Below are 26,245 nucleotides of genomic sequence, written 5' to 3'. Positions count from 1 at the left end.
GGTAAAGCTGTTAATGAAAATAAATGAAATCATATTATCTTATCTTATAACATATGCGATTTATTTGATATTTCAATATGATTGTTGATTTACATGCGTACATGTTTGATAAAAAGCGTATTTATTTTGCATACGAAGTTTAGATAATCATTTATAGCACTATCCATGCGATACAAATACTAAACAATCGTTAAAATACTTTAATTCTTGTGATAATGAAATAAAAAAAGATCAAAATTCACTAACTGAGATATGGCAAGGTATTAATAAAACACCTATATTGTGGAATAGCATATTTTAACGCCTGAATATGAACTGCTTTTAATCAAATTATTATGATTACAATAATGTGTGTGTGTGTGTGTGAATTTTCAAAGTACCTTATATCAAGTTTATTAGAAATTTCGTAACACATACACACACACACAATCGCATAGTTACTTTCTTATGTAAAAACTTCCATAGGTCTTGCACTTACGTCCTCCCAAACACGTGCACGTTCGACCCTCCATTTGCTTAGAATGAATCATCTCGTAATTATTCCAATAAGGACTTATGACCGTGATCACCTAGTCACAGTTTTCTCAATAATCCATTCTTTACTGAGACACCTTAACTATATACACATACGTATCTAGAATATATTCTGTTTCAATCTGGAGCAATGAATTTTCTGCTGCCTTGTGGTAAAAGGAGGGGGATCGATCTTTCGCATGTAATTGAGGAAATACTGCGTAATTCGACGTTATAGAAATTTTAATAGATTTTCCTAATAATTATACGATTTTCATAAGATCGTAATTTTTCCCCATAAATGGAATCTCGCAAAAATATATCTGCCAATCTCTCTTCTCGCGGAACGTCCTCCAAGTTCCGACAAAGCGGCGAACGAAGCCGATGCTAGTAGGTGCTTTACTAAGGAAAAAAAAAAAGAAAAAAGAAAAAAAAAATAGCTCTTCGTGTTCGCTAGATATGGAGATTATACCAAGGATAAGCTTGAGATGATAAATCACGATCAATTGCCTTTGTGGTGCCGCGAAATAATCGAGTAGGACGTCGTTGACGAGAAATCTATCATCCATCTTGAACGATTAAAAACGATTTCGTTCGTGTTTCGATATGTTTCAAATAAAAATTAACGCTTTGTAATACCTTTCTCGATCTTCCCTCTTTTGACTGGCAGTGCTGCTGCTACTGTCATCTCTTTGTGCAAGTCGTGGATTACAAGACGATTATCTTAAATCCTGTAAGCGAAAATGAGATATTTCCAGCTTCTTTCACTATCGTCTCAAGAGTAACGCGATAAAAGACATATATATATACATACATACATAATTTATTTTTATTTATGTATATATATATATATATATATTATCAAGTCCTAACTTTCAGTCTTTCGAATGAACAATTTTATAATGGTTTTTAAGGATTAATGCATTGAGGCATCGCTGGAGTGCTCTTCCTTCTGATCTTTTCAATATTCGTTGATAAAAAATTCATCGATTTTTTATTGCAATCGTTTTTTCCTGTAAATTTTTCCATAGCTCTAGTGTAAGATCCAGTACATACCTTGCCCCAAAGTCTCTTCTCTTCCGTGTTTTGTTTGCCTTTAGTTTCATTCGAATCAATTTCTTTTTTTCTTTGATTTCTATAATTGTCTGCTTTATCCAAAAATACGTTTGATCCCTGTGTCGTTATAACATCTTCCCAAGAAACATTCGTATCCGATTGGCCACTGGATGGTGTCGGACAACTACTGTCACTTGATAACGAAGATGACCTAACAAAGGAAGGTTGTACTATCAATTGGATTCTTTCTTCGATATGAGAACTATTCGGGGGTGATTCGCTTTTAGCACGAAGACTCGTTCTGTTATCTTTCTCATTTACGTTTACTATCGAATCTACGTTATCGTGCAACGTCAAATTATCATTGACGATGATTTTAGCGATCGACGTTCTTTTTCGAAGATTTTCCATGTTCTCTTTCGGTGTACTTTGAAAACTATCGACCCTTTGAAGTATGTCTTTCAAGTTTACATTGGAAACATTAACGTTATTCGATTGCATTGATTTGCTTGATTTTTTCTTATCTATTTTTACGTTTGCATTAGAAGCCATTTTATTGTTGCAAAGGGATTCTTGTATTTCTTCTTTCGTATGATTCGTTAATTGCGGATAAATGTAATTAGGCATTCTTTCCTTTTGACGAATCGGATTTTGATTAATCGTTTTGACAAACGAAGATATCTTCTTTTGCTTATCGTTTTTTAATTTATTGGCTACTTTGACGCATTGCTTGTATTTTTCGTCGATGGTAGTATCAATACTATTTTCCATACCGATACTTTCCGTAAAATCAGCATCCACGGACCAATTTTCGAAAACTAAACCATCCTGTTTCTTGTTATCCCTTTCATTAACAATATCAGCACTTTTATCAGTCTTATTATCGGTTATTTGTTCGGGTGTTACCTCCTTTGATATTTCTTGTTGGTTATCATCATCATCGTTATCAAATTCATGTTCAAAATTCTTAAGGACACCCTCGTTTTTTTCATTTTTTTTTCTTAATTCTTCCCAATTTTTCCTAGGCTTGTAACTAGTCTTTCGTCTGACTATCGTACTTTCCGTAATATCAATGTCAGGTATGAAAAGACGCAAGGCCTTGGTACCAGTAGGAAACGTAACTTCGTTGATTCTTTTTTCGCTCATAATTGCTTCGAGACTACTTTTTGAAGCAACCTCTTGATGTTTGTTGAAAGCAGAGACTAATTGGGCAACCGTATATTTTGGTTCTTCAGTTTCTGACTCGGTCGAACGATCTTCTTTATCATCTGAGATTCCAGAGTTGTTTGAATGGTTAGAAACGTCTGAATGTTGTCTTTGACATGGATGTTTTCCCGTGGATAAGTCGTTCGGTTCTCTTTCACGATCCAAAGGGATTTCATCAGATTCTTCCGTTAGAGTGTCCGATTCGATAGATTTCAAGGAATCTAGATTTTCCTCCGACCTCGAGTTGGATTCTTTCGACATCTCCGAACGATCGTATGTCTTTTCCGCGCCTATCGAGTTAGATAAGATCAGTTGTTTTTGCAGAGGCTTTTCCTCTTTCGTGTTATCTACGATCTCGTCTACGACTGGCTTCTCCAAAAGGGATCCGTTCGTTTGTCGTTGTTCCGAGTTTATCGAATTACGAGTCTCGCAAGGTGTTTTTTGATTATCATTGATTCTCGACATTTCTTCAACATCGATTCGTTTTATGATAGGAACAACATCCTCGGTCTTGGCTCTTTCGTAGGGTTTTCTCTTACGTCTAAGACATTCCAAACTTCTATATATGTCAAGTACACCCTGAGATTTCGAAAGCGATCTTAAACCATACAACTTTTCACGTGATTTGCTAACAGGGTGCATCGAGGTGATCATACGTTGAATGGGTGATGCAGTTGTTTTCGAAGTACCGTTAGATAGACACGTTTGCGATTGTATACGATGAAGGCTACGTATTCTGGACAAAAGGCCACGACTAACAGCATGATTCAAATTAGCTTGAGACCGGCTCTGCGCTCGACTAAGCAAACCCTGCGTTTGTTCCTTGTTCAACAGACAACTTTGGCTGGCGCAACTAAGACTCGTTCGGGAAGAGTTCAAACTCACTTGGGAATTAGACGGACTAGGAAAACCTTCGCTTCCGGGGAGACTCGATTGGCTTGCAGTCATGCAATCGCTCAGGCAAATCTCGCTGTGGCTCAGTACGCAATCCTGAAGATTTTGATCGTGATTATCCGTCGATAAAAGATTTGCTTGACTCGTAGTTTGACTCAATAGGGCTGCTCTTCTTAGATTTTCTCGACTCACCACACGTTCCAGAAGAACTTCACGAGATTTTGATAAATATCGTCTCAAATGTGGTGACGCTTGGGTCGGAGCACCGCGTAACCATTCATGACGCAGACACTGCTTCGCTGTCATTCGTGCGCTAATGAGAAAAGAAAGAAAGAAAGAAAGAAAAAAAAAAGAAAGAAGAAAAAGGAATATAACAAAGAAAAGGAAGACGTTAAAAGTCTTCGGAATTTAATTATGCATTGGTTTAGAAACTAACCTTGGGTCTAGCACTAAAAGTTTAGCGACGAAGTCCTTTGCCTGCGCCGAAACTTCCTCGAACAATTCTTCTGGGAAATCAACTTCACCTAGGGATATATTTTGAAACGTTTCTTGATCGGTGTCGCCTCCGAACGGGGAGAAACCTGTTAGTAGTACGTAGGTTGTAACACCGAGAGACCTGGAATATTATATGTAACACGATTTCAAAATCTTTCTTTATATAATGATATTGCGATATAATTAAATATACACATTGATGCATTTAAACCTACCACATATCGGCGGCCAACGTGATCGGTTCGTAGTGCAGTATTTCCGGCGCTGTAACAAAAAAAGATCCGATAGAAGTTTTAATTGTACAAATCGATATCTTCGATCTACATTAACGGAAGAGATTTTTCTTTTTTTTTACCTGATGGAAAAATATCGATCATTTGGTTTGTGAAATCGAATAAATCTACTTAATGCGTTCAACGAACACAGATACACGTGTAACGTTTACGGATACAAATTACTTAGTCCAACGGCCTCATTTGTACTTGCTTAATTTATTCGCGAAAAGTGTGCCACGTAGAAATCTGTATTTGGGTAAGGATAAATGTCTTACGTGAACGAGTCTACGGTAAATCCAGTATCCTCGATTTATTCGTTCATTCGTTCGACGATCACATTTATCCAAACCATTTATCCACACTGTTATAAGTGTGTAATTCAAATTAAACTTCATATTCCTTTGACAAGATTTCGTAAAATCTTCGTAACGATTAACGGAGATTACCAACTTTACCCGAGAAGTTTCGAGAACGTGTTATTTCGATCAGCGTTCACATAAATTCTCCGAGAGAACTTAAAACTGATTAATCGATCCACTAACGTGGTTTTAATCGAATCACTTTACTCTTTATTTCTCCTCCTATCAAATTATCTTGTTAATGTAATATCAATCGATCAAGCTCTTTTATTTCATTTTTCATATCGTCCTGTCGTATAAGTTTCTCTTCTCGCATATATTAAATATTACTATATTATAGTTAATCAAATAATTATTATACGTATATCTATATAAATTCATTAAATCGTAGATAATAATATACGTATACGAATGCAATATATTTCAATAACAATTTCTTCGTAATCAATTTTCCTTGTAACGTAATCTTGAGAAAAATAAAAAAAAAAAAATTAGAACAACTGTTTACCTCGAAAAGATCGTTTTGCATAAAGTCCGTAACAATGCAACGCGTATGCGTTTTGTTAATTGAAATGCTAATTGTACTACGACAAAGGTCGATTTAATTATCACGAACCGGGCGTGATCGAGATCGAGATTTGCGATAAAACGTATGCATGTATTATATATATATATACGATAGTTTCTCGCGTTGATTTCATAAAGATGTTTCTAGAATCTTGTCGATGGTTGGTGAATAAAATCATCTTATCAAGGAAATCGAGATAAATCTTGTTCTCGTTTCTCGCAAACGCGGAGGAATTAACGACGATTATTTTGTCGGATGCAAAACTGCTTGAAATATGCTTCACCGTAAGTCACGTGTTAATTGTTTAAGAAGAAAAAAAAAGAGAGACAGGGAGAGAGACTTGACATGCTCTTCAATTTTCTTCGTAAGCGTGGAAAATTTCAAACATGAATTTGTCGAAAGGTCGTAACTACGAAGCTGATCGAGGTTAACGCGTCGATTAATATCGATTATATATTTTTGATCGTCGTCAGCTCAAGATCGCCAATTAGTCGATCTGGATAATGATCGGCACTGATTAAAGCAAACGCCAAGCGTGTTTCGCAAAATGCCGATGCACCTGCAGGACTCTTGTGTGTAAACGCGATATCTCTCAAGGTAAACGTGAATAGCATTGATCACTTACAAAGGAAAACAACTCTCTAATTCTCTAGACTCTTATCAAAATGATTATTTTCAAATGTATATGTTTATATGTATAAAGTATCCCTAAAGTTATTTTAACAAACTGAGAAATGATAGATTTTTATTTAACAGGTATTTGAAGTAATGGCATACTTTTTTAACATTAAATAAAGATTGATATTATTAAAATGAAATATCAAAAATATTGCAATTAGATAAATATTCATACTCGTTCTTTGTTTTGTCTTTTTCTCTCGGTAAAACAATTTTTAGGATACTTTGTATAATATAATACATATAAAAATAAATGAATATATATTTTAATATATATTGTCTATTGGGTATAGATATTTGTAATATATTATATTATCACTTTTTTCTCTTCTGTTTTATTGTATTTAATGGCGAATGAATCGTTATTTATTTTATTAATACGTAGTTATATAAGTGATTGCATTTGATTTCGTGACACGATTAAATCGAGAACGTGTTTGTTACTCGAAATATATTTCCTGGACATGAGTAATTCCAGTTGGCACGAAAATTACCGACGATAGATTTTTGTTTGTTAAATTAAACGAATCGGCGGGACAAACGTCGACCTAAATAAAATTCTCGGAATAAAAGAAAAAGGCACAAGCATTACGGAGACTAATGACGAAAAACTAAAATGTTGCCGGTGAAACGTCCCTGTCTGGAATGTTCACAAAAAAAAGTAACACATTATCGCCTCCCGAAAAGTATTCTTTAGGAGAAAGAGGAGAAGGAGAAGAAGGAGGAGAAATACGTGTTTTTAATGAACGGAATTTTGATAAGTAAATATATATTGCGTATATAAAATTTAATTGAAAATACTTTTCAACGCGAAGATTGAAATTATCCTTTTCGCAATGCTTGAAATGTTTCGAATATTTGATTAAATTCTCATTAACTAAAGATACGAAACTGACACGAAAATTTACAACACGGATTAACCATAAATCAGTTATAAACATGAATCGAAGGAGACGTTGCTTGCTCACCCACATAGTCAGGCGTCCCAAGAATCTCACGAACTTCCGTGCCTTCCAGTATGACCCTTGATATCTCGAAGTCGCAAAGTTTGACGTCGCATTCCGGGAAAGTACCCATCATCACGAGATTTTGTGGCTGTAAAAAAAAAATAATTATGTGACATTATTAATATACGAATTTTAACGATTACACATACTCTTTAAGTTTATAATATAATATTTATATATAAATATCTATATATAAAAATGTTATTGAAAAATTGTTCGTATTGAAACGTTATACATATACATATATATGTTATATATACGTTTACCTATGCATAGATATTTTTGTTGATTGATAAATGTATACGGACTCATGGAAAAGAGACTTCATATTATCACGACGTGTTTAAATCGATCGAGTATCGGTAGAAGAACTCTCGAATTTCCTGTTATTCGAGGCGCGTACGTATCTGATATATAAATCACGGAGGGAGCTATCGAAAAGGGCAAAGAATTCTGTAGGCCCGACGGGTGGTCGGACGTCGTTTTCTTCGATTCCGAGTACGGCTCCGCATTTAAACGACGCTGACAATTAGCGAGTTAATCGCGTAATTGAGTGACGTTCGTTTGTACCAGTAAGTTCGTACGATACGTTTCTATATATAAGTATAATGTATATAGTTAAGTACGAGTGGCGCCCAGCAGGACGTCCGATTCCTGAATCGTTGGTAACAATGTCAAACATCGAGTATTATAAAGGATAAAAATTCATTCCTGTTTGTAAATCACCAGATTTCACGCTACCATCTTAGATATTTTTTCATTTTAGTTTAACATTTTTTCTACGTATTACATTTCGTATGATATAACAATAAAGTTTAATATACGATGACTATGCTTTGAACGATCTTTGAACACGTCGAGTAGGTATTACGAAATCGTACGATGATTAATTGACCATTCTTTCGATTATTTTCTCATCGAAAAATATTCGTAAGTTTGACAGACTCAGAGGTAAACGAAAGATACTTGAAAACAATTTCTCATTAACGTGTTGATGGAAAAAAGAACAAAAGAAAAAAAAGGATAAGAGACATATACGCGTATATACTTCGGACATCGATGGAAAGCAATACGAGGTTGAATTCACCAGCTACGAGATAAAATCTCCGTGACATTTACATAAACACGGTAGATGTTGTTACGATAAATCCAAGTCTCTTATCCGATAAAATGGAATATTAAGTTTCCCCTGGCGCTGCCCACGAGCAACTTGATGTGTTTCACGTACAACTTATACGAGTATACAATCTGTGTTTATACAACGTAACGTTCGAAGCGTTTCGCTACCACCTCTCGTGTACTATAACATTTTTTAAAGCGCGAACTACCATGCTTGCAAACTTATGCTTTATTCCTGCGACATGGAACGCATTTTGAAGAAGAGAAATAAAGAAAGATAGAAAGAACTCGAATTATCGTTTACATCTCGTGTCTCTATGCAACCACCGATCTCTATGTAGGTACTTACTTACCTACGTACGAATCCTATTATGGTTTCAGAGGCTACTGTAACGTTTGCGCGCATGGTTTGTCAAAATATTTTTTTTTTTTGTACTTTAACGACGTTACGAGCATATAATATAAATCACTTTGCTGACCTTTCGTTCCTCAACTCATTTCCTCTCGACTTGGTATATCACAACGAATACCGAAAGGGTTTCAGGGTCTTTGCTCCAATTTACTTGCGACTCGATCATCCAACTTGTTTATTTATATATATAGTTACATCCCTATAAGAAACGTTGAGAGTCGTCTTGAAACTTTTTCATTTTCACAAGAAACTTCTTCTTAATCGTTCGACCTCGAACGACCGTCGGGGCCCGTAGAAAGCGGGCCGAACTCTCGCCGATATAATGAATTTATTTTTAGCCTAATGCGAGCCCTCCTTGCGATAAGGGAGATGAACGATCATGCTGTATTCGGCATGACGTTTTTGATTCGAGAGAGAAAGAGAGAGAGAACATCTTCGCGAACCTTGGGAAAAATTATGCGTGGGCGCGATTGAATATTCAAAGTTTCTCTCTCTTTCTTTCTTTCTCTCTTTAAAGAGTCATCTGCCGAGTCTTTCGACCGATAAATTACGACGGGAGTAAGAATAAAATAAAAAAGATAAAAAGAGAAAATAAGAAGAAGAAGAAGAAGAAAAAAAAGAAGAAAAGAGTACCAACGAATCTGATCTCATCGCCAACTTTACATTTTGTATTTAAAGTAAAGTTCCCTTTCCCGATCATATATGAACGGAGTAAATATTTCGAACAAGTAGTCGATCTTTCAAGAAGGATGTTATATTACGTTCGATCCCACGTAATTTTAAATCTTGTTAAATTCTCGGCGAACGTCGAAAAAATTTAGTAAAGGTAAGCGTGGGCTTTGACACGTAACGGGAGATGAACGAGAGTGTTTACTTTTGTCAAAAAAAAATCTCTCTATGTGCCCGAAGGTGAAAACGGTCGATTCGAAAGAGACTTTATATTTTATTCGTCGATCCTTTTTTCCTATCAAGTTACGAAATATTTTGTAATAATATAACTTACCGAAAAACCTTGAGGTATAATAATTCAGCGAATATGATCTGAAGTAATATGATTATTGTTGAAAAATATTTTGACATTTGTGTCCGAATGAATAGAAAGATTATTTGTCTATAATGACAAATTCGAAAAAGTCAATATATTTTTTTCTTGAAAAATAAATCTTCCTTTTTTTTTTCTTTTGTGTATTTTTACTTAAAAAAATGATAAGAATAAAGCATGATAAAAATATACATTATATTATATTTGTTTTTTTTTCTTTGTCTTTGATCGAGAAGAATAAAAACGATAAGTGCTAGTGCAAGTGCGATAAAATTCGTTCGATGAAATACGAAAATACGTTCGGTTCGAAAAGATGATAGTGGAAGTTTCTTATTTATCATCTACTTTGCGCCAAGTTTTAATGAGCCATTGATAAATGCGAAATGAGCGCGCTAATGGTATCACCGATATAACCAACTCGTTTAATTCATTTTCCATGACTCTCCCTCTCTTTTTCTAGCAAATAAATGTCGCGAGAAAGAGAGGAGGTGCTCTAGTTACAGTAAACAGGTTGTTTAGCTAGTGCCTTTGCCGATACACGATCGTGATTCACCGAACGCGTTTTAGAACACGATTGGTCCATCATCTTTCACTCCTTCGATTTTTTTCTATGACAAGTAAACGTTCGATCTTAAAATGTTTCTTTTTTTTTTTAAATCTATTTAGTTAAAAAGCATCTATTTAGTTTCTTCTATGTGTACGTGTAATTTCTATTGTTTGTCCACAAATTTAATACATGATATAAATAACAATTGTAGATCAGATTATAATAATCTATGATAGAATTAACAAATGTTTTTAGTTAAAAACCGTTTGTTTCGATTCCTTATACAGTGTGTCCTAAATTGAATACATGATATAAGTAACATTACAGAACCTACGATAGAATTTTGAATAGACGATAATTAAAATAACGATTCGATTTTATTAATAAATCAACTTGTTAAAGGTAAAAAATGAAAATCCGAAAAAGAGAAGATCTTCTCTCGGGTTGTTTTCTCTTAGGTTTTATCAGAAGGCGTGCTCCAGTTATGGCGGCCGACGCGACGAAGAGATAGGAACCAGGTGTGATTCATCAAGTGTATCGAAAGGAAAGAGAGGAAGTACACCGAAGGGAGAGTGAATGAGTAAAGAAAAAGAAAAAGATAATGAAAATGAAAAGAAAAGAGAGAGAAATAAATAACTAACGTTGGTACAGGGCGTGGTCGTTTCAAAGAGAGCGTGGGGTCTAGTCAGCGCGTGCACTGTTTTTCCATCCGAGAAATGCAAACTCGGCACACGGCAGTTTGCGTTCTTTCGTGATATCGTCGTATTCGCAAGGAGCTCAACACACCAACGAGATATATATTTCATCTGCATACTTATCTCGTGTGGATCTCGCGTAGGGGCTAAGTCGAGTCTCTCAACTTAACAGGAAACGAAACTCGGAACGATACGTGGGCGATACACAAGCTTTGTGTTTTTCCACTTTCGGTCTCGTTCACCTGTCCAACTGGATCCTTTTTCTATCTTCTTAGTTCCGCTTGAAAACGATTCTGTTCAAAAATCGATCTAAACTGATTAGATTTTTGTTATATATATTTCGAAGACTAACGTGTAATCGGTTTTTTCTTTTTTTTATACTTTTTAACAGGGTATGAAGAGAACACGATTTGTTTTAGATGGAATAGGGTTTATTGCATTTTAAACATTTCTCGTGAATATATTTCATAATATATTTATCTGACGGTAAAAGATAATGAGATATATTGAGAACGAAAGTATTCTTTTAACACACACACACATTCTTTCTCTTTTTCTTTTTTAACGAATAATTTTGTATATTGGATATATCGTCTATGTTCAGTCAAAAGTAACTAATTACACTTTTGGCCCAAAATGACTTTAGTTTAGATTGTTCGAAATTTCATAAACAGTTTGGTTTTTAATAATCATTATTACACCACAAAAAGCATCAATTGTAGCGTGCAAGTGCTAAAAAATATATTTTTCCTATTAAACATTTGTTTAGCCAGGAGTAACTCAGATTAGCACAAATATTGAGTATAGCACGATATATACTTATACATATAGTTATATTCTTTTCTCTATTGGGTAATCTATCATAAGATTTTCTATGATTTTACGAGAAGATTAAAAAAGAAGAAGAGGACTATGTTTATTTCATAAATAGTCTAATTTAGTAGCCATTATATTATAAAAAAACATTAATTGTAGCGTGCAAATGCTAAAAAGTATATTTTTCCCATTAAACATTTGTTTGACAAGTAGTAACTCACAATTAGATTAGCATAAATATTAGTTAGTGACTTTTGGCTTAACATATAAGATATATACTTATACCTGTAGTTATATTCTTTGCTATTGGGTGATCTATCATAACATTTTCTATGATGAGAAAATCGAAAAAGAAGAAAAGAACTTCGTAGGATAGCATGATGCGGGATGACTCGTTCAGCATAGGCATTTAAACGGACATTTACGTCACTTAGGGGGCACTTAGGCCAATGTGAGAGAGCGTAACGATTTATACGAGATAACGAGAACGAAACGGGGGGTGATCGAACGAGATCGTGAATGCCAGGAGAGAAAAAGAGAGAGAGAGAGAGAGAGAGAGAGAGAGAGAGAAGTTTCGCGCCCATTTTGGAAAGTGGTCGCATGTAAGCGTTTGATCTCCCGCTCTTTTTCTTGGCAGCCTTGAAGTTCTCTTGTAAATCCCTTTTGCCGATGTAGCCGAGCTCATTCGTCGCCTCACTTCGTCCACTTATTTAAGAAGAAGAAGAAGTCGAACTTCGTACGATCCCGATCTTTTACGAGTATTATTCCTTCCCGCACTCCATAAACATTTCATAACCGTATTTGGATGGTAATAGTGATGCATTTAATCTTATACTTGTATAAATATTTAAGTAAATATATTATACATAAATATTGGGTTACCCCCTACCCCATTTCAAAAAAGTTCGTGTTAATTTATTAATATAATATTATTCGATTAATATTTTTCAAATCGAGTATACACCATCAGTCAAAATTATTTGATCATCTTGCAAAATGGTAGAAAGTTCAATTAAATGAAATTTGTGTGTGAAATTTTTCTTTTTATCTTGGTATAGGTAATCAATCTTTTATTCAAAAAATTACTTTCAATCTGAGTGCATCATTAATCAGGGTGAAACGTCATTCGTGCAAAACGTATTTTCAATTTATTTGATTACATATTAATTATTTGATCGTATTTAAATTAAGTCTTAATTATTTCTCAATATAAATTACTTCTTGAAGATTGCAGAAGTTGTTACTTATGATGCCAAGAGTAAATAAGGCAGTGTTAAAAGTAAAAGGTGGATATTTCGATGGAGAGAATTAATAGTAAGATTTAAATATTTGATAAAAATTCTAAACAACATAGGAATAAACAACTAGGAATTCTTTTTGACTATTTACCTTATTCTGAATATTTTGTTCATTTTCGTACGTGGTCAAATAATTTTCATCGGTAGTGTGTCTATTTATTTTATATTCGATTATTATAATTATTATTAATAAATTCTTACGCAACTTAATACTTATACATTAGGTTTGCCTGGAAAGTATTATTGCCGACATTGAATAAAATTTATGTATATTAGATTGCGCGTTATGAAATTTCATACCAATTTTGAAGAAAATTATTAGAAATATAAATCGCGAATATACATATGTATAAATAAATTGATATGAATTTTCCGAACATTTTAATACATACATACGATAATGAGTTTCTTTTCGTTGTAGAAACGTTAATTCGAGATTTAATCGATTCCTTTCTGGTTATTAAAAATTGTGATTATTCTTTCCGACGACAAGAAGATCTTTTTATTTTGACATAGGTATAATTTGAGATGTTCAAAGATAAGCGAAAAGAATGTTATTTTCGTTAAAGTCGGAAACAAGGTGAGAAGAGTATCTTGACTCTAGTTATTCAAATTACCATGAATTGACTCAAGTTTCTGTACGATCGTAATGCAACACAACCACCACGAGTAAAACGTTTACGATCGTTGGAATTTAATGTCCCGTCCGTGAGAATTATTAATCGGCGAATGTACTGTTTCTTTTTTTTCTTCTTCTTCTTGTTTTTTTTTTTTTTTTCTACCGGTAAAAGCCGTAAATTGTTTCACGTGAATGCTAGAATCTTCTCGTACGTATCCTACATATACATATATATATATATATATACATATACGTTCACACCCACATGTAGAAAGAAAGAAAAAGTAAGTGAAAATTTATATAAATGAGGGTCTACGAACGGGCCTGAGTCATGTGGATATTTTCAACGAAAATTCAACGATTGGCTACCGTGAGACGACGTCTCGTTATGTTACAAGCAAATTATGAACTATCTAACTGCCCTCTCAACGTTAAAATGCGATTAATTATATTCGCGAGAAAAAAGAAAGATTTGAAGATGACGATAAAAATTAGAGATTGAAATACGGACCGTTTATTTTGAAAGTGGGTGGAAGTTCATTTCTTTGATTATTGTTTCGAGAAAATTAAAAAATGGTAAGCATATTTAGTCAATTCGAAAATATAAATTAATTATGTCGAGTCTGGCAATGTTTACTATTAACTTATCAATATATAATTTCATTATATAAATTTATTTTTTAGGCAAATTTGATTAAAATAATATATATTTACGGGTTGTAAATGGGCTTACAAAAAAAAAAACAGTCAATATGACGGATGAAATCAATGTTTTTTATTTTTTATTTTTTGTATGAAAAAAGCTCGATGACCTCTCTTTCTCTTTCTTTCCTTTGGTTGACGAGAATAACAAGAGAATGTTATTTTAAGAGATCCATCGACCTCGAAGTATCAAAATTTTCTGTCGAACCTTTCTCTCTCGTGTTTGGTCGATCCTCGAAATTTCTCATCGAAGCCCACGCGTTCATCTCACCGAGAACGAATGAACGAACGAATCGTGGAATCAAATGGGGAAGAATAATAATAAGACACATAGCAAACGGCAATATAACGCGAATCGAGAAAAACAAAATAGGATGAGGTACACGAAGAAACGTAAAGAATCTATCTATACGTATATCAATGACCTCGATTCTCCCTACATTGACCTTGACGTGGTAATAGACCATAAATCTCTATCTTTATGAAGTCATTTTTTTCGGGTATGAATGAAACGAGAAAGCACACGCGTATTCGTTCTTTCCTCCTTTTTGTTATTTCGATATCGTTTCATGAATTTCTCCGCATCATCAATACATTAACATATTTATGAGTAAAGCTACGTAGTAGTCTTAGCTTGAAATTTGCATCCTACGGGGAAGAGGAGAGAAGAATTTTTAAATACTTTACTTTACTTTACTTTGCTAAAGTTACGGAAGGCCGATCGAACGTCACAGGAAATACTACGACATGTTTTTTTTTTCTTTTCTTGGTAATAACCTTGTTGGTTGGTAATCGAAGGATTGTAGAAGAGTGTTTGAGGTTACTGAAAATGCTACACGGCTACGAAACGTACGACCATCGTTTGCATAACGAAGTGTCACTATAGTGGGGCTTGTATGCTATATGAAAAAAAATCAGCTCGATATTTATTTTATCGAGTACATTCGTTTATGATGACTTTGTCATACATTCAGTCCTAATTATCGCGTATCTTCTCTTTTCTCTTAATTATCTTATTAGTATATTGGCACATTTTTCAAACGTCTCTTGGTGGTGTATTGGGAATAAAGAGTGTTAAATTGGAATTCTCGTTGTCTTGTGAAAACTTGTTCGCCTTTATTGATCATTATCATCTTTAAACGTTTAATAATTTTGAAAATGTCATTTCGAACTTATTATCGTTCATTTGATATTTATGATAATAATACGAATTATACGATAACAGTTTATATTAATACAAATCAAATGGAAAAATTAAGGAACCTGATGAAAAAAAAAAAAAAATTAAATAAAATTATCAATTGAAATCATAAGAAGTGTGAATAAAATCCTTTTACGTTTTATTCGACGATTGATTAGATTTTCTTTTATTTTCGAAATCAATAGTTTCCCAGTGTTTTTTTTTTTTAATATGTACGTGTCTATATAATTATACCAGCAGAGATTAGTAACACAACAATTTTGAACTTCATTTCATAATATAAATAATTTCAATATAAAATATATCATAAAATTAATTATTGGTCGTAATTATCGATACATATATGTATTAATACGTACACATACGTAAATACGAAAATTAAAATCGTTCGTAAGTAGAATGAAAAGTATTCGCTGAGAGGTCTAAAAAAGTGTTTTTCGCGTTTCTCGCAAATAAACAAGGTAGATGTTATAAATTGGTAGAAAACGAGGCAAAATGTTGAAAGAAATTTTGTGATTTCACGCAAGCTCGATATTTCTCTCGATACTTCGCGATGGTTGGTTGGTTGTTGTTCGATTTTAAGATTGAAGAAAAATGGGGGATGATCGAATCTTCGAGAAAGACGCGAATATTTCTTTTGTTCGGTTTAACCCGTAAAAGGCAATTCCAATTTGTTTTCCGCTCGATTATCGCGAATCGTTGTCCCGCGAGAAAGATCTGACTCTGATCGTAATTAAGTTTCTTTTCTTTCTTTTCTCTTTATTTATTTCTTTCTTTCTTTCTTTTCTTCTTTTTTTTTTTCTTTTTTTTATAGAGAGAGTAACGAACATACGATTCTTCCTGAAACGACCGAGCTTGTTCGGTGAGGATAACAAGATCGTACAGTTTTTAGTTCGATTTAAAGTTTCTCTTTTCCCTTCCGAAAACAACCTCTATCTCTCCAATTAATACGCTTTTATTTTCCTTTGTACAAGTATACTCGACATAAATTGCTGCTGTCTTCCTTTTAGTCCCATTATTACCAGGGTTACCAGTAAATATGAGATTTTGTTCTTTTAATTCTCTGTAGTTCCGTTTGATTTCGACCCGATATTTGTACCGATTATTATAAAAGTAAACGAAGTTAAAAAATTGAAAAATAAAACATTAATTTTATCATATAAATAATTTTAATATCAAATATATAACGTAAGATCAAATTTTGCCAGTTTTCTTTTTGTTTGATTTCGTTTACAACATTTAGAAAATGATTTCTATTTAATATGCTGCGTAATTATATTTTGTTCTATAAATTTTTTTCTTCAATAAACAATAAGATTCTTTTTAATATGATCATTGATTCTAGCTGGAAATATCAGAATAATTTTTGTAATCTTTAAAAATTTCCAATTTATCGTTTGATCGTATATTTAGAGATTAATATTCGTTGATTTATGATTTAAACTACATAAACAATGTTCGCGTTTATCTATGAAAAAGACAATCAAATAGATCTTAGATACTAATACTTGCTAATAACACGATACACGACAATGATTCACGGTGCAACCTTGCATTTTCATTAATTCTATGCCGATCGCGTTCTGAGAGCGCGAGGGAAGATTAATGAGCGAATCAAAAGGCGTCTCGTACACCGACTATAAATTACTTATTCGAACTAATGTAAGTAAGAACATAGTTGTCTTTTGCTAAGCGAGATAGATAAGTATGTTATTTAAAAAGACAAATAACGATTCGTAGAATTTATTATTCATTCATTAGAATAATAATTGCGAACGAATTGTGTCCAATTAAGAATCGTTAATTTAAGATCATTATCATTACTCGTTTACAAGTAATTTATTATTAATCATCGATCAGTTAAATACAATATGTTATATATTTTAATCGTCGATCTAAAGGGAACGTTGTTTGTAAGAAAAAAAAAGAAAAAACAAAAAAGAAATGATAAAACTAGAGTAAATATTTCGAAATAAATAAAATCATCTAATTAGAAATAGATAAGAAAAATTCGTCTCTCGCGATGGTAAGTTCAGATATTTAATATTTATCAAGTTTTTCGATTTATATCATCGAATATAAAAGCTATACGATAATAATTATCGATATCAAACGATTTCCGTGTAATAATAAGATTCAACGTGTTTCCTGATTAATCGTTTAGACGTAATCGAACAATTTATCGTTAACAATTAATGATAATTTAATTAAACAAAAGTTTAACTTATTTAACAAAAAATATCACGAGTATTTTATATTCAAATATAATCGTAACGATTATTTTCAATTCATAGTTCTATATCTAACTCGTATTCGAGTTTGAGTAAGAACTTCATAACGTGTAATAACGTTTAGTTGCTAACATTAAGATAATTCTTGACCGAACATAATCCGTTTGAAGGAAAACAGAGTGAAACTTTGTGGTGCCACAATGGCGAACACAGTTCCGGGATCCGGATATAATACGAGAAGCGTGACAAGACCGCTTCGACCTTTTATGGGTCGAACTTACCTTGATGTCCAAATGGGCGATATTTCTTTCGTGGAGGTAGGCAAGTCCTTCTACTAGTTGCCTCACAAAGTGGACGACGTCACCTTCGAGGGGCACCAAATCACCGTCGATCAGAGTCTGCAGGTCGCCACCTGGGGCACTGAAAAGTCACGCCTTTCGTCACGCCTATCTACGCTAACTCAAATCCTCCCTCTATCATTATCTCTCTATGCGAATCGTTAATAAAAAAAAAAAAAAAAAGTAAAAAAGAATAAAAAAATGGGAGAAGAAAAAAATAATAAGGAAACAAAGGAAAAAGAGAAGAGAAGAGAAGAAAAGAAATGAAAAGAAAAGAAACTCGGAACAAAACTCTCACAATTCCATGACCATAATAATCTCCTTCGGTGTCTCGTATACGTCATGCAACCGAACAACCCGCGGCGATTGTGAGCAAAGAGACAACAGGGCGATTTCGTGTCTTAATTCGGCACTGCAATCAGCGTTGAATCTGTTCCTGGATGAATACTTTGCAGCATAAACCGTACCCGTTGATCGAGATCTGCATCGATATACTCTTGCCCATTGTCCGCTGTAAACAATACAAACGTACGAATAAAATGATATTAATATAAGATATGATGACAAATTCGTTAATTTGTTCATTTAAAAAATTCATTCGGCATCGAGAATCGGTTGAGTGACATTTAAAATAATACGCTGTTACGTTTATTAGATTTTTTTTCTTGAAAATTTATAATATAATTTAATTAGGATAATGACAATTTAAAAGTAAATATATTAGTATACTTATGTATTTAATATAACTTTTTTTTGAAAGGATTATTTATAACAAGTGAATTAAGTAAATACGAAAATGTATAGAAAACGCCTGTCATTAAAAAATTGTATATATACATAACAAAAATAATATTCGTAATATATTAGAATTTCCTTTTACGGAAAGTCATATAAACAACATTTAATAAAAGTACTTTCACAGAGGACAACATGCTAGTCTAACGATGGATTTCGAAGAGGATGGTACACAGATCATATAATTCGTGCTGTTAAACAACAATATACGTTTCCTTCGATTAATTAACAATCATTTAAGGTATGTCAACTACTCTAATGCAATTTTCTTATATTTTCGATTGTTTAAACGTTCCTGTCTAATGATAGCTTTAATTTTCAAATTATCATCTAATAAAATATTAGATCGAAATTGTTTAATATTCGTAGTATACTAATAGATATAATAATGTTTAAATAAATATGTACTATTGTTTAAGCATTACTTGATTATACTCCGCCTATATATTATATCTTATTTAAACAATTGAAAACAAATTACTTAAAGCTTACTTTTATGGAGAAAAGAATTTCGATATTTTCTCAACACACATTATTTTCATATTTGTTTAATTCATTTGTTATATGTATACATATATACCTTTCAAATAAAACTCATTAGACATGTAATGTAGGTATATTAATATATTTATTTTTAAATTTGTTTTCATTCTGAACATACTTACTATAACAATAATTTTTAATCAAAATTTGAATAAGCATAATAGTATACGAAATGATACTGTAAGTGAAGTCAAGATTCGATTCACGACGCACACATACAGCGTGATGATTTCGATGTTCACGAACGAAGACGCGTCTTTCTTTATTGCAAGGTCGACGCCGCGGCGCCTGGCAAGGTTGCTGCCTTCCTAACACGTATTCTTGCATTTTTATTCGCCTTTATGCACGAGAGATTTCATTACGCAAATTCGTGGCACATCGAAGAAAGGAACACGTCAAATTTCAACACGTTTCAAATTTTCTAACATATGCTTTGATCTCGTATACATATATATATACAGTAAATCGTACAAGAAAAACATCGCAAAGAAAAAAATATTATATATACGATTTATACTTTTTTTCGATACTATAAAGATATCTCATTAAAAAATGTTGATCTCGTTAACTCACGAATTAAAGGAGCAAGTAATTTTAATTACGATCTATTTTATACGTTCAAGATAAATTTGAGATAACAAAAAGATCGTTGATTATTAACCATAATCACTTTCAATTTTCTTCAAGAAGTAAGATAAAAACAGATATATGTACGTATATGAAAAATTCTTTTGGATAATAAAAATATTAAAATGAAAATATATATATATATATATTATAAAAGGAGAAAGGAAAGAGATGTATGTAATTTCTGGGTGCCCTTTTACCGTGTGTGAATTCAAGGTTATATCCCTTTTAAAAGCAATTACGGTTAGTCGTGATATCGATGAAGACACGTGTATAATATATCGTGGCTGGAATCACAATGCGTGTGTCCTATATACGGCATCGCATTGCATTATTCTCTCTTGAACGAGATCATTAAGTTATTCTCTGCGATTATTATTAAAGATCTCATGTTCAGTATACGCACGGTATCGTAGAAAATTGGATTTCATCGATCGGCGCTCATCGAGATCACCAGTCGGGAACCAGTCAAAGAAGAAAAAAAATCTTTGAGAACGCGTACGCGTACGTAGGTATGTTGAAATGCTTAACGACATTATAGTTAATAATTTATGGAAAATTTATTTATGTCGTCTTACGTATATTATATTTCTAGTTAAGTTCTATTTTTTTCTATTTTTTTTTTATCCTCTTCCTTCCTTTCTCTTTTTAATCGATGTCTGGAAGTAAAGCACAAAGTACTTTTACTAACATAAACGATCGAATAAACATTAGATCGAGAGTTGCGTATGTTCGCGTAAATAGATTACGGAATTTATTAGCAAGTAAGTATATTCTTAAATACAGGTTGTAATAAAAGTTGCTTTATCCGAGAAAAACTAAAATATATAATAAAAAAATCAATTATTGATTTGCCATTAAAATATTTATTCCAAGATACGTATCTTTTCGGTTAAAGTGTTCGTTAATAAAGTATGAATCAGTGATGTCATTAATTAAATATCTGACTAAAAAACAAAATTTATCATTTTTCAGTTGGATAAAACATCTTTTAAGACATCCTGTATTTAAAATCGAATATAGACAATCTATACGTTATCCACGATATTACGAAATATCATAAACAAAAAAAATAAATGTACGGTTACTTTTCATAAGATAATCGTTCGAGTCGAGTTTTACTCGTTATAGATTTAATACCGATCGTGATGAAATCTGGATAGAAATATTTGTCTTTGTTAGATTTCTTTAGAAAAATCGATGTCATTTGATCGCCTTTTATGAAGCTTTTCTTTACGTGGTATTAACCGAGTACGTGCCGAATCGATTTCGTAGCAATGATTTTCTAATACATGGAAAGCCGTATTAAGAGAAGCGCGAGAAATTGCTACGTTTGTGCTGTAATTGGCATTAGTTGATCGACGGGTGGTGTGTCGCACTTGGTGTAAAGTCATTTCCATACCGGTCTCTAACTTCGATAAGTCTTGCGAATCAATTGGCTAATCAATAAAAAAAAAGAAAAAGAAAGAAAAACAAACTTCTCTTTTTGTCGTTATTTATTTATTTATATTTATTTCTATCTCGCGTAAATATTGAATTTGTCATCGAATAATAGTTGCGGTAAACGTAATCGACAGTTTTATTATAATTAATTCATAACGAATGATATACTACTAATAAGTTAACGAGAAAACAAACTATCCTTTTCCTAATTCGATGAATGAGTTTATAATCTTTATTATAACATTGGTAAGAACGGAAATTACAGTAAGTGATGTCGACCTTTTTTCTAACAATAAGTGATATATATATATATATATATATATATATATATGTATTTTACCACCTTCAATAAAGCTATCTTCGTTATTTCTAACGCATACGTATTTATAATAAATACATTTGAAAGATAAGTGACTAAGTGAATTGGACTTTATTAGGGATGTTAAAGCAAACCGAGATAGTTGCTACTGATATAAGAGTCAGGTAACGAGTTATCAATGTACGCTGCCATCACCCATTAAAAGGATCATTAACATATCCATGAATATGAAACGACAGGAGGAGGTTCATCTACTATCAGTCGTTTATGCGATTTCGGTGTCTCGTTGTATTATATTTTTGAAATTACCTAAACGTTTTCGAAATATTACGTGCATTATTTATACTAACTTATATACCCCTTGTTAATATAAATACGTTGTTGCGTACGTTTAAATAATAATCATCGAGATTTGTATAATATTTTCGATATGAAAATGATAATCATTTTGTATCTCATAAATAAATGGTAATAAGTAATGGTTTAATAATATATATATATATATATTACTCTTCTTATATTTTTACGTGATTTGATACTGGAGATATACCGAGTGATTAGCGAGAAAAATGGAATTCGATTTCCATAACGTATGTCTCAAAATCCAGTTTGGATTTTAATGAACTTTTTACGAATCGACAAATGGGGAATATTCTTGCTAATCTATATGCGAATCCTGTTTAAATTTTACCTATACAAATATCATAAATAATACATTAATATATATGTATCTTTTTCTTTCTCTTTTTTTTTTTTTTTTTTATTTTTTATTTAAATATAATACGATAAACCGAAATAATTATTTTCAAGAAGAAACACGCACAAGTAGAGACGGGTATATAGATATTATACTAAAGATTATTGGAAAATCTATTGCGAAATAAGAGCATATGTTCAAATGCACGTAATATGCTCAGATCGTTCAGATAAGATATTAGTTTTTATCGTGCGATTTTTCAGATTCGACGGCGACGTATCTCTGATGATATTTTTTTTTTTCTTCTTCTTTTTCTTTTCAATTTTCCTAATAAAGAAACTAGACTCTCATTAATGTCGGCATAAATAGTCGCGAGTCATCGTTTATTCAATCGATACTGCGTACAAACCAAGTTATAGATTCTCCGATATTCGAGAAAGAATGATCGCATGAATTTCTACCCTTTGCTTATTTCTTTTTTTCTCTCTTTTGTAAATATTATAACTTATCAATTTCTCTTTCTCTTTCTTTTTTCGGATCGCAATTTCGTATAAAAATGTATATCCAATTGAAAAATCGATTAAGAGATTAACGTAACACCTTGTATTTTCAATTGAATACGTGGGTGTAGTTCCGTTTGGATCGTAAATAATCTCGGTTCGTTTCCATAAGTCATAACAGACGGGGGACGAGCGACGATTACGAGGAAAGATCGATTAACATAAAATCATATGGCATGAGATCGCGGAACCGGACGGTGTTCTTAAGCGTGTTAATACGCATGTTCGCAATAACCATCTACACTATGGACAATTTGATCTACGCCAATAATAATAACAATAGTGTAATAATAATAATAATAATAATAATAGTAACAATTATTAGCCAATTCGCGGGGACTCTTCAGAGACCTGACGCAATAAATATGATTAATGTACGACGTATGGTGCCGCGTCACGTATCGTATATCGCGTCCGCTGCTACCGCGCGTAACGTCTCCGTGACAAATTATATATATCATAGTAAAAGTCAATTAATCATTGTCGAGAGATCACAGTTAACGATCTTATAAAAATTTTCATAATAAATAATCATTCAGTTTAATATACAAATTAATTCTATATTATATACTACGTAATGGTTATTCGCGGAATGTATTAGATCGTTCATAATCGTTTTTAATTGTTTATATGTACAAATATAATAAGTATTAGTAATTAAGATGTGTCTTACCTAGCAAAAGGTTTCGAATCAATCTCATAATGTTCGGTAATAGGCCCAGTTTTGACCACCCTAGCAAGTTGTGTCTCCTGAACGAGAACCAAGCCCTCTTTCACGTGTTTCTCGCTCCATTGAACTCTGCATCTTCCTCTGCACCTCTCCTCAACGTGAACTCTCTCCGGTAGGTCTCCTTTCCTCTTGGAGTTCATGCATTTCGAGGACGATTGGAGATTGCGATGCTGAAACCTCGGCGAAGTTTTTCTCGTAGACGACATCGTTGGTGCTTGGTGACCCGACTGATAGATCATCTTTTATCTTATCAATCTATCTAACTCAATTTACTTTGTCCCTTTTAACTTTTTTTCTTTTTATTTATTTATTTATTTATATTCTATGTTCCTCTCCTTTAAATTTATTTCTCTTTTATTTCAAACACGTGAACGAACTCTCTCCTCGTTTAATTGTCGTGTCTCATGGGAGCCACCAAGCGAATTCCTTCTTACGATTATTTCCATGCAATTTCAAACGGCATTCGTTGAACATTTCGAGCAATCGGCGATTCCTTCGAGCATTTATCGCAATCGGCGATTGATCTCTCACCAGGGAATCGGTTATTATCGTGCTTCTCGATCGAACGATTTGTCAACGGTTAAACCAATTTCGATTGTACGTATCGATTATCTTCTTCTTCTCCTCTTTTCCTTTATATATATATATATATTTTTTTTTCTCCTCTACAGTTCGGATTTATTTTCAACAAATTTAAATTGAACTAATTTATTGTAAAGTTGAAGCTCTACGATGGCGAAGGTTGAATCGCTGAAACGTAAGAATCAACGTATATATATATATCTATTACGTAACTATGAATGACTTTTGCACGACATTAAACGCATCGTAATTAGGTGTCCTTCGTTATGCTAAACGAACGAGAATCTATAAGAAACCGATCAACGAAGTTCGATCAACGAAGATGAAGTTATCGATTCACGCGATCTCGTACGGAAAAATCGCGAAGGCGTATTCGCGGAGGAACCTTATTTTTTTCTATTATATTCTAACAAGAGAATCGACAAAATCAATGTTATAGTAAACTAGGTGTATTTACTTACGAGAGAGTGAAAGTTATCCGGATGGTAAAAATAATTCGAAAAAATAACGAAATTCTTGATAGGAAGAAAAGATTTTCTTAAAACACTTTTAAAAAAAATACCCTCCCCCTCCAAAAAAACACTCATTTGTATAATTGAATATTCGTTAATAAAAGTTCGATGGAACATACACCACGGAGAATATAAAAAACAATTTTTTTTAACAAACACGCCCGATCAAGTGGAAATTGCAAATTCCAAAAAAGGACGATATAGGGTGTTTTTGCTTTCCCTCCTCCCTTCTACCCCTTTTCCAAAGACACCTTTTTATTACAAATATAAGAAGAAGAAAAATAAAGAAAAAAAGTAGCAAAATGATATGGATTTATAAGAAAGAGCGTAAAATGAACGCACCTCTCTCGTGATACGACGGAACCAACCGGAATAAGTATCCTTCCGTGTTTAGCCGAGGAATCGTTACCGAGGTTCTCACATCCTCGGTTTACCGATCGCCACCGCGTTGTCGGATTTGTGCGGGAGATCACGAGCTTCACGGTCCAGCGCCGAGCCTGAAACTGGCCAAGAGAATTGCCGCGAGGCCGCAACCGGTCCGAGGTTGAAGTGCCCAGTTTCTACACGGTACCCTCCTCCTGTACCCCTCTTTTTCTTTCCTTCTTCCTCCTCTTCTTCTTCTTCTTTCTCCTCCTCCTCCTCCCACTCCCGTTGTTCAAACTCTGCGTCTTTGTTAAACTCGATATATCGTTCGTACGTGTTACTCGTCATCATCAACGTTGTTGGTTTGTTAGTTATTGTTGTTATGTTTCGATATTTCTGGACACCGATGATCGAACTTTGCAACTCAATTGCGTAGGTGTAACGTTTCTCTTACGATCATCATTTTTTATTATTAATTTATTTACATCTGTGTATGCGTGCGTGCGGTTTTCTTTTTTATATCTTTTAGTTATCACTTTTGTGTGATACTTTTTATAATAATTATTATTTATAAGGTCATCATTTTTTTTTTCTCATCAATTTATTTACATCTGTGTATGTTTGTGTGTGTGTTTTTTTTTTCTTAAATCTAATTATTTGTATAATTATTATAATATAGTTATATAAGAGGAATATATATAATCGAATTTGTAGGATAAGTTTTTATTCGATGATTATTTTATTGATATATTATATTCCTGTATATCTCTGTGTTTTGTTGATTTGATGATTTTAAATTTTTGGCGTAGAATTTTTCAATAACTTGTATTAAAATTAATTAAACGATCGAATGAAATGAATGTGATGAAATTCGTGTCGTTTGATAAAAAAAACATAATTCTTTCTAATAGGAGATAATATTTTGAACAGGCGTTGAAATGCAATAATGCAAGAGCCAGTAACGAAAACAAGAGTCACGAAGTCGGAAAGGTCTCAAAATTTT

At 32.9% G+C, this 26,245-nt stretch overlaps 1 protein-coding gene across 2 annotated transcripts; it reads right to left on the bottom strand.

Moving 5' to 3' along the window:
- Positions 1 to 65: 65 nt before the first annotated feature.
- Positions 66 to 25,413, bottom strand: LOC106784007 (striated muscle preferentially expressed protein kinase-like). Of its 2 annotated transcripts, XM_014743096.1 has the most exons (9): positions 25,222 to 25,413; positions 23,729 to 24,535; positions 18,370 to 18,582; positions 18,015 to 18,153; positions 7,013 to 7,139; positions 4,380 to 4,428; positions 4,106 to 4,285; positions 1,570 to 3,982; positions 66 to 1,244 (listed from the first exon to the last, which is right to left on the bottom strand). In XM_014743096.1, the coding sequence occupies exons 2-9, from the start codon at positions 24,022 to 24,024 to the stop codon at positions 1,233 to 1,235; spliced, it is 3,429 nt and encodes a 1,142-aa protein (XP_014598582.1). In that variant the 5' UTR covers positions 24,025 to 24,535; positions 25,222 to 25,413; the 3' UTR covers positions 66 to 1,232. The 2 variants fall into 2 exon arrangements, with proteins under 2 accessions (XP_014598582.1, XP_014598574.1); XM_014743088.1 differs by having other exon boundaries at positions 186 to 3,982.
- Positions 25,414 to 26,245: the final 832 nt, after the last annotated feature.

The sequence above is a fragment of the Polistes canadensis genome, unplaced genomic scaffold (assembly GCF_001313835.1).
Source record: "Polistes canadensis isolate GaletaPanama2010 unplaced genomic scaffold, ASM131383v1 scaffold_1, whole genome shotgun sequence".
Classification (NCBI taxonomy): domain Eukaryota; kingdom Metazoa; phylum Arthropoda; class Insecta; order Hymenoptera; family Vespidae; genus Polistes; species Polistes canadensis.
Note: the sequence above shows the minus strand (reverse complement) of the source record. Positions and strands in the feature narration are given on the sequence as shown.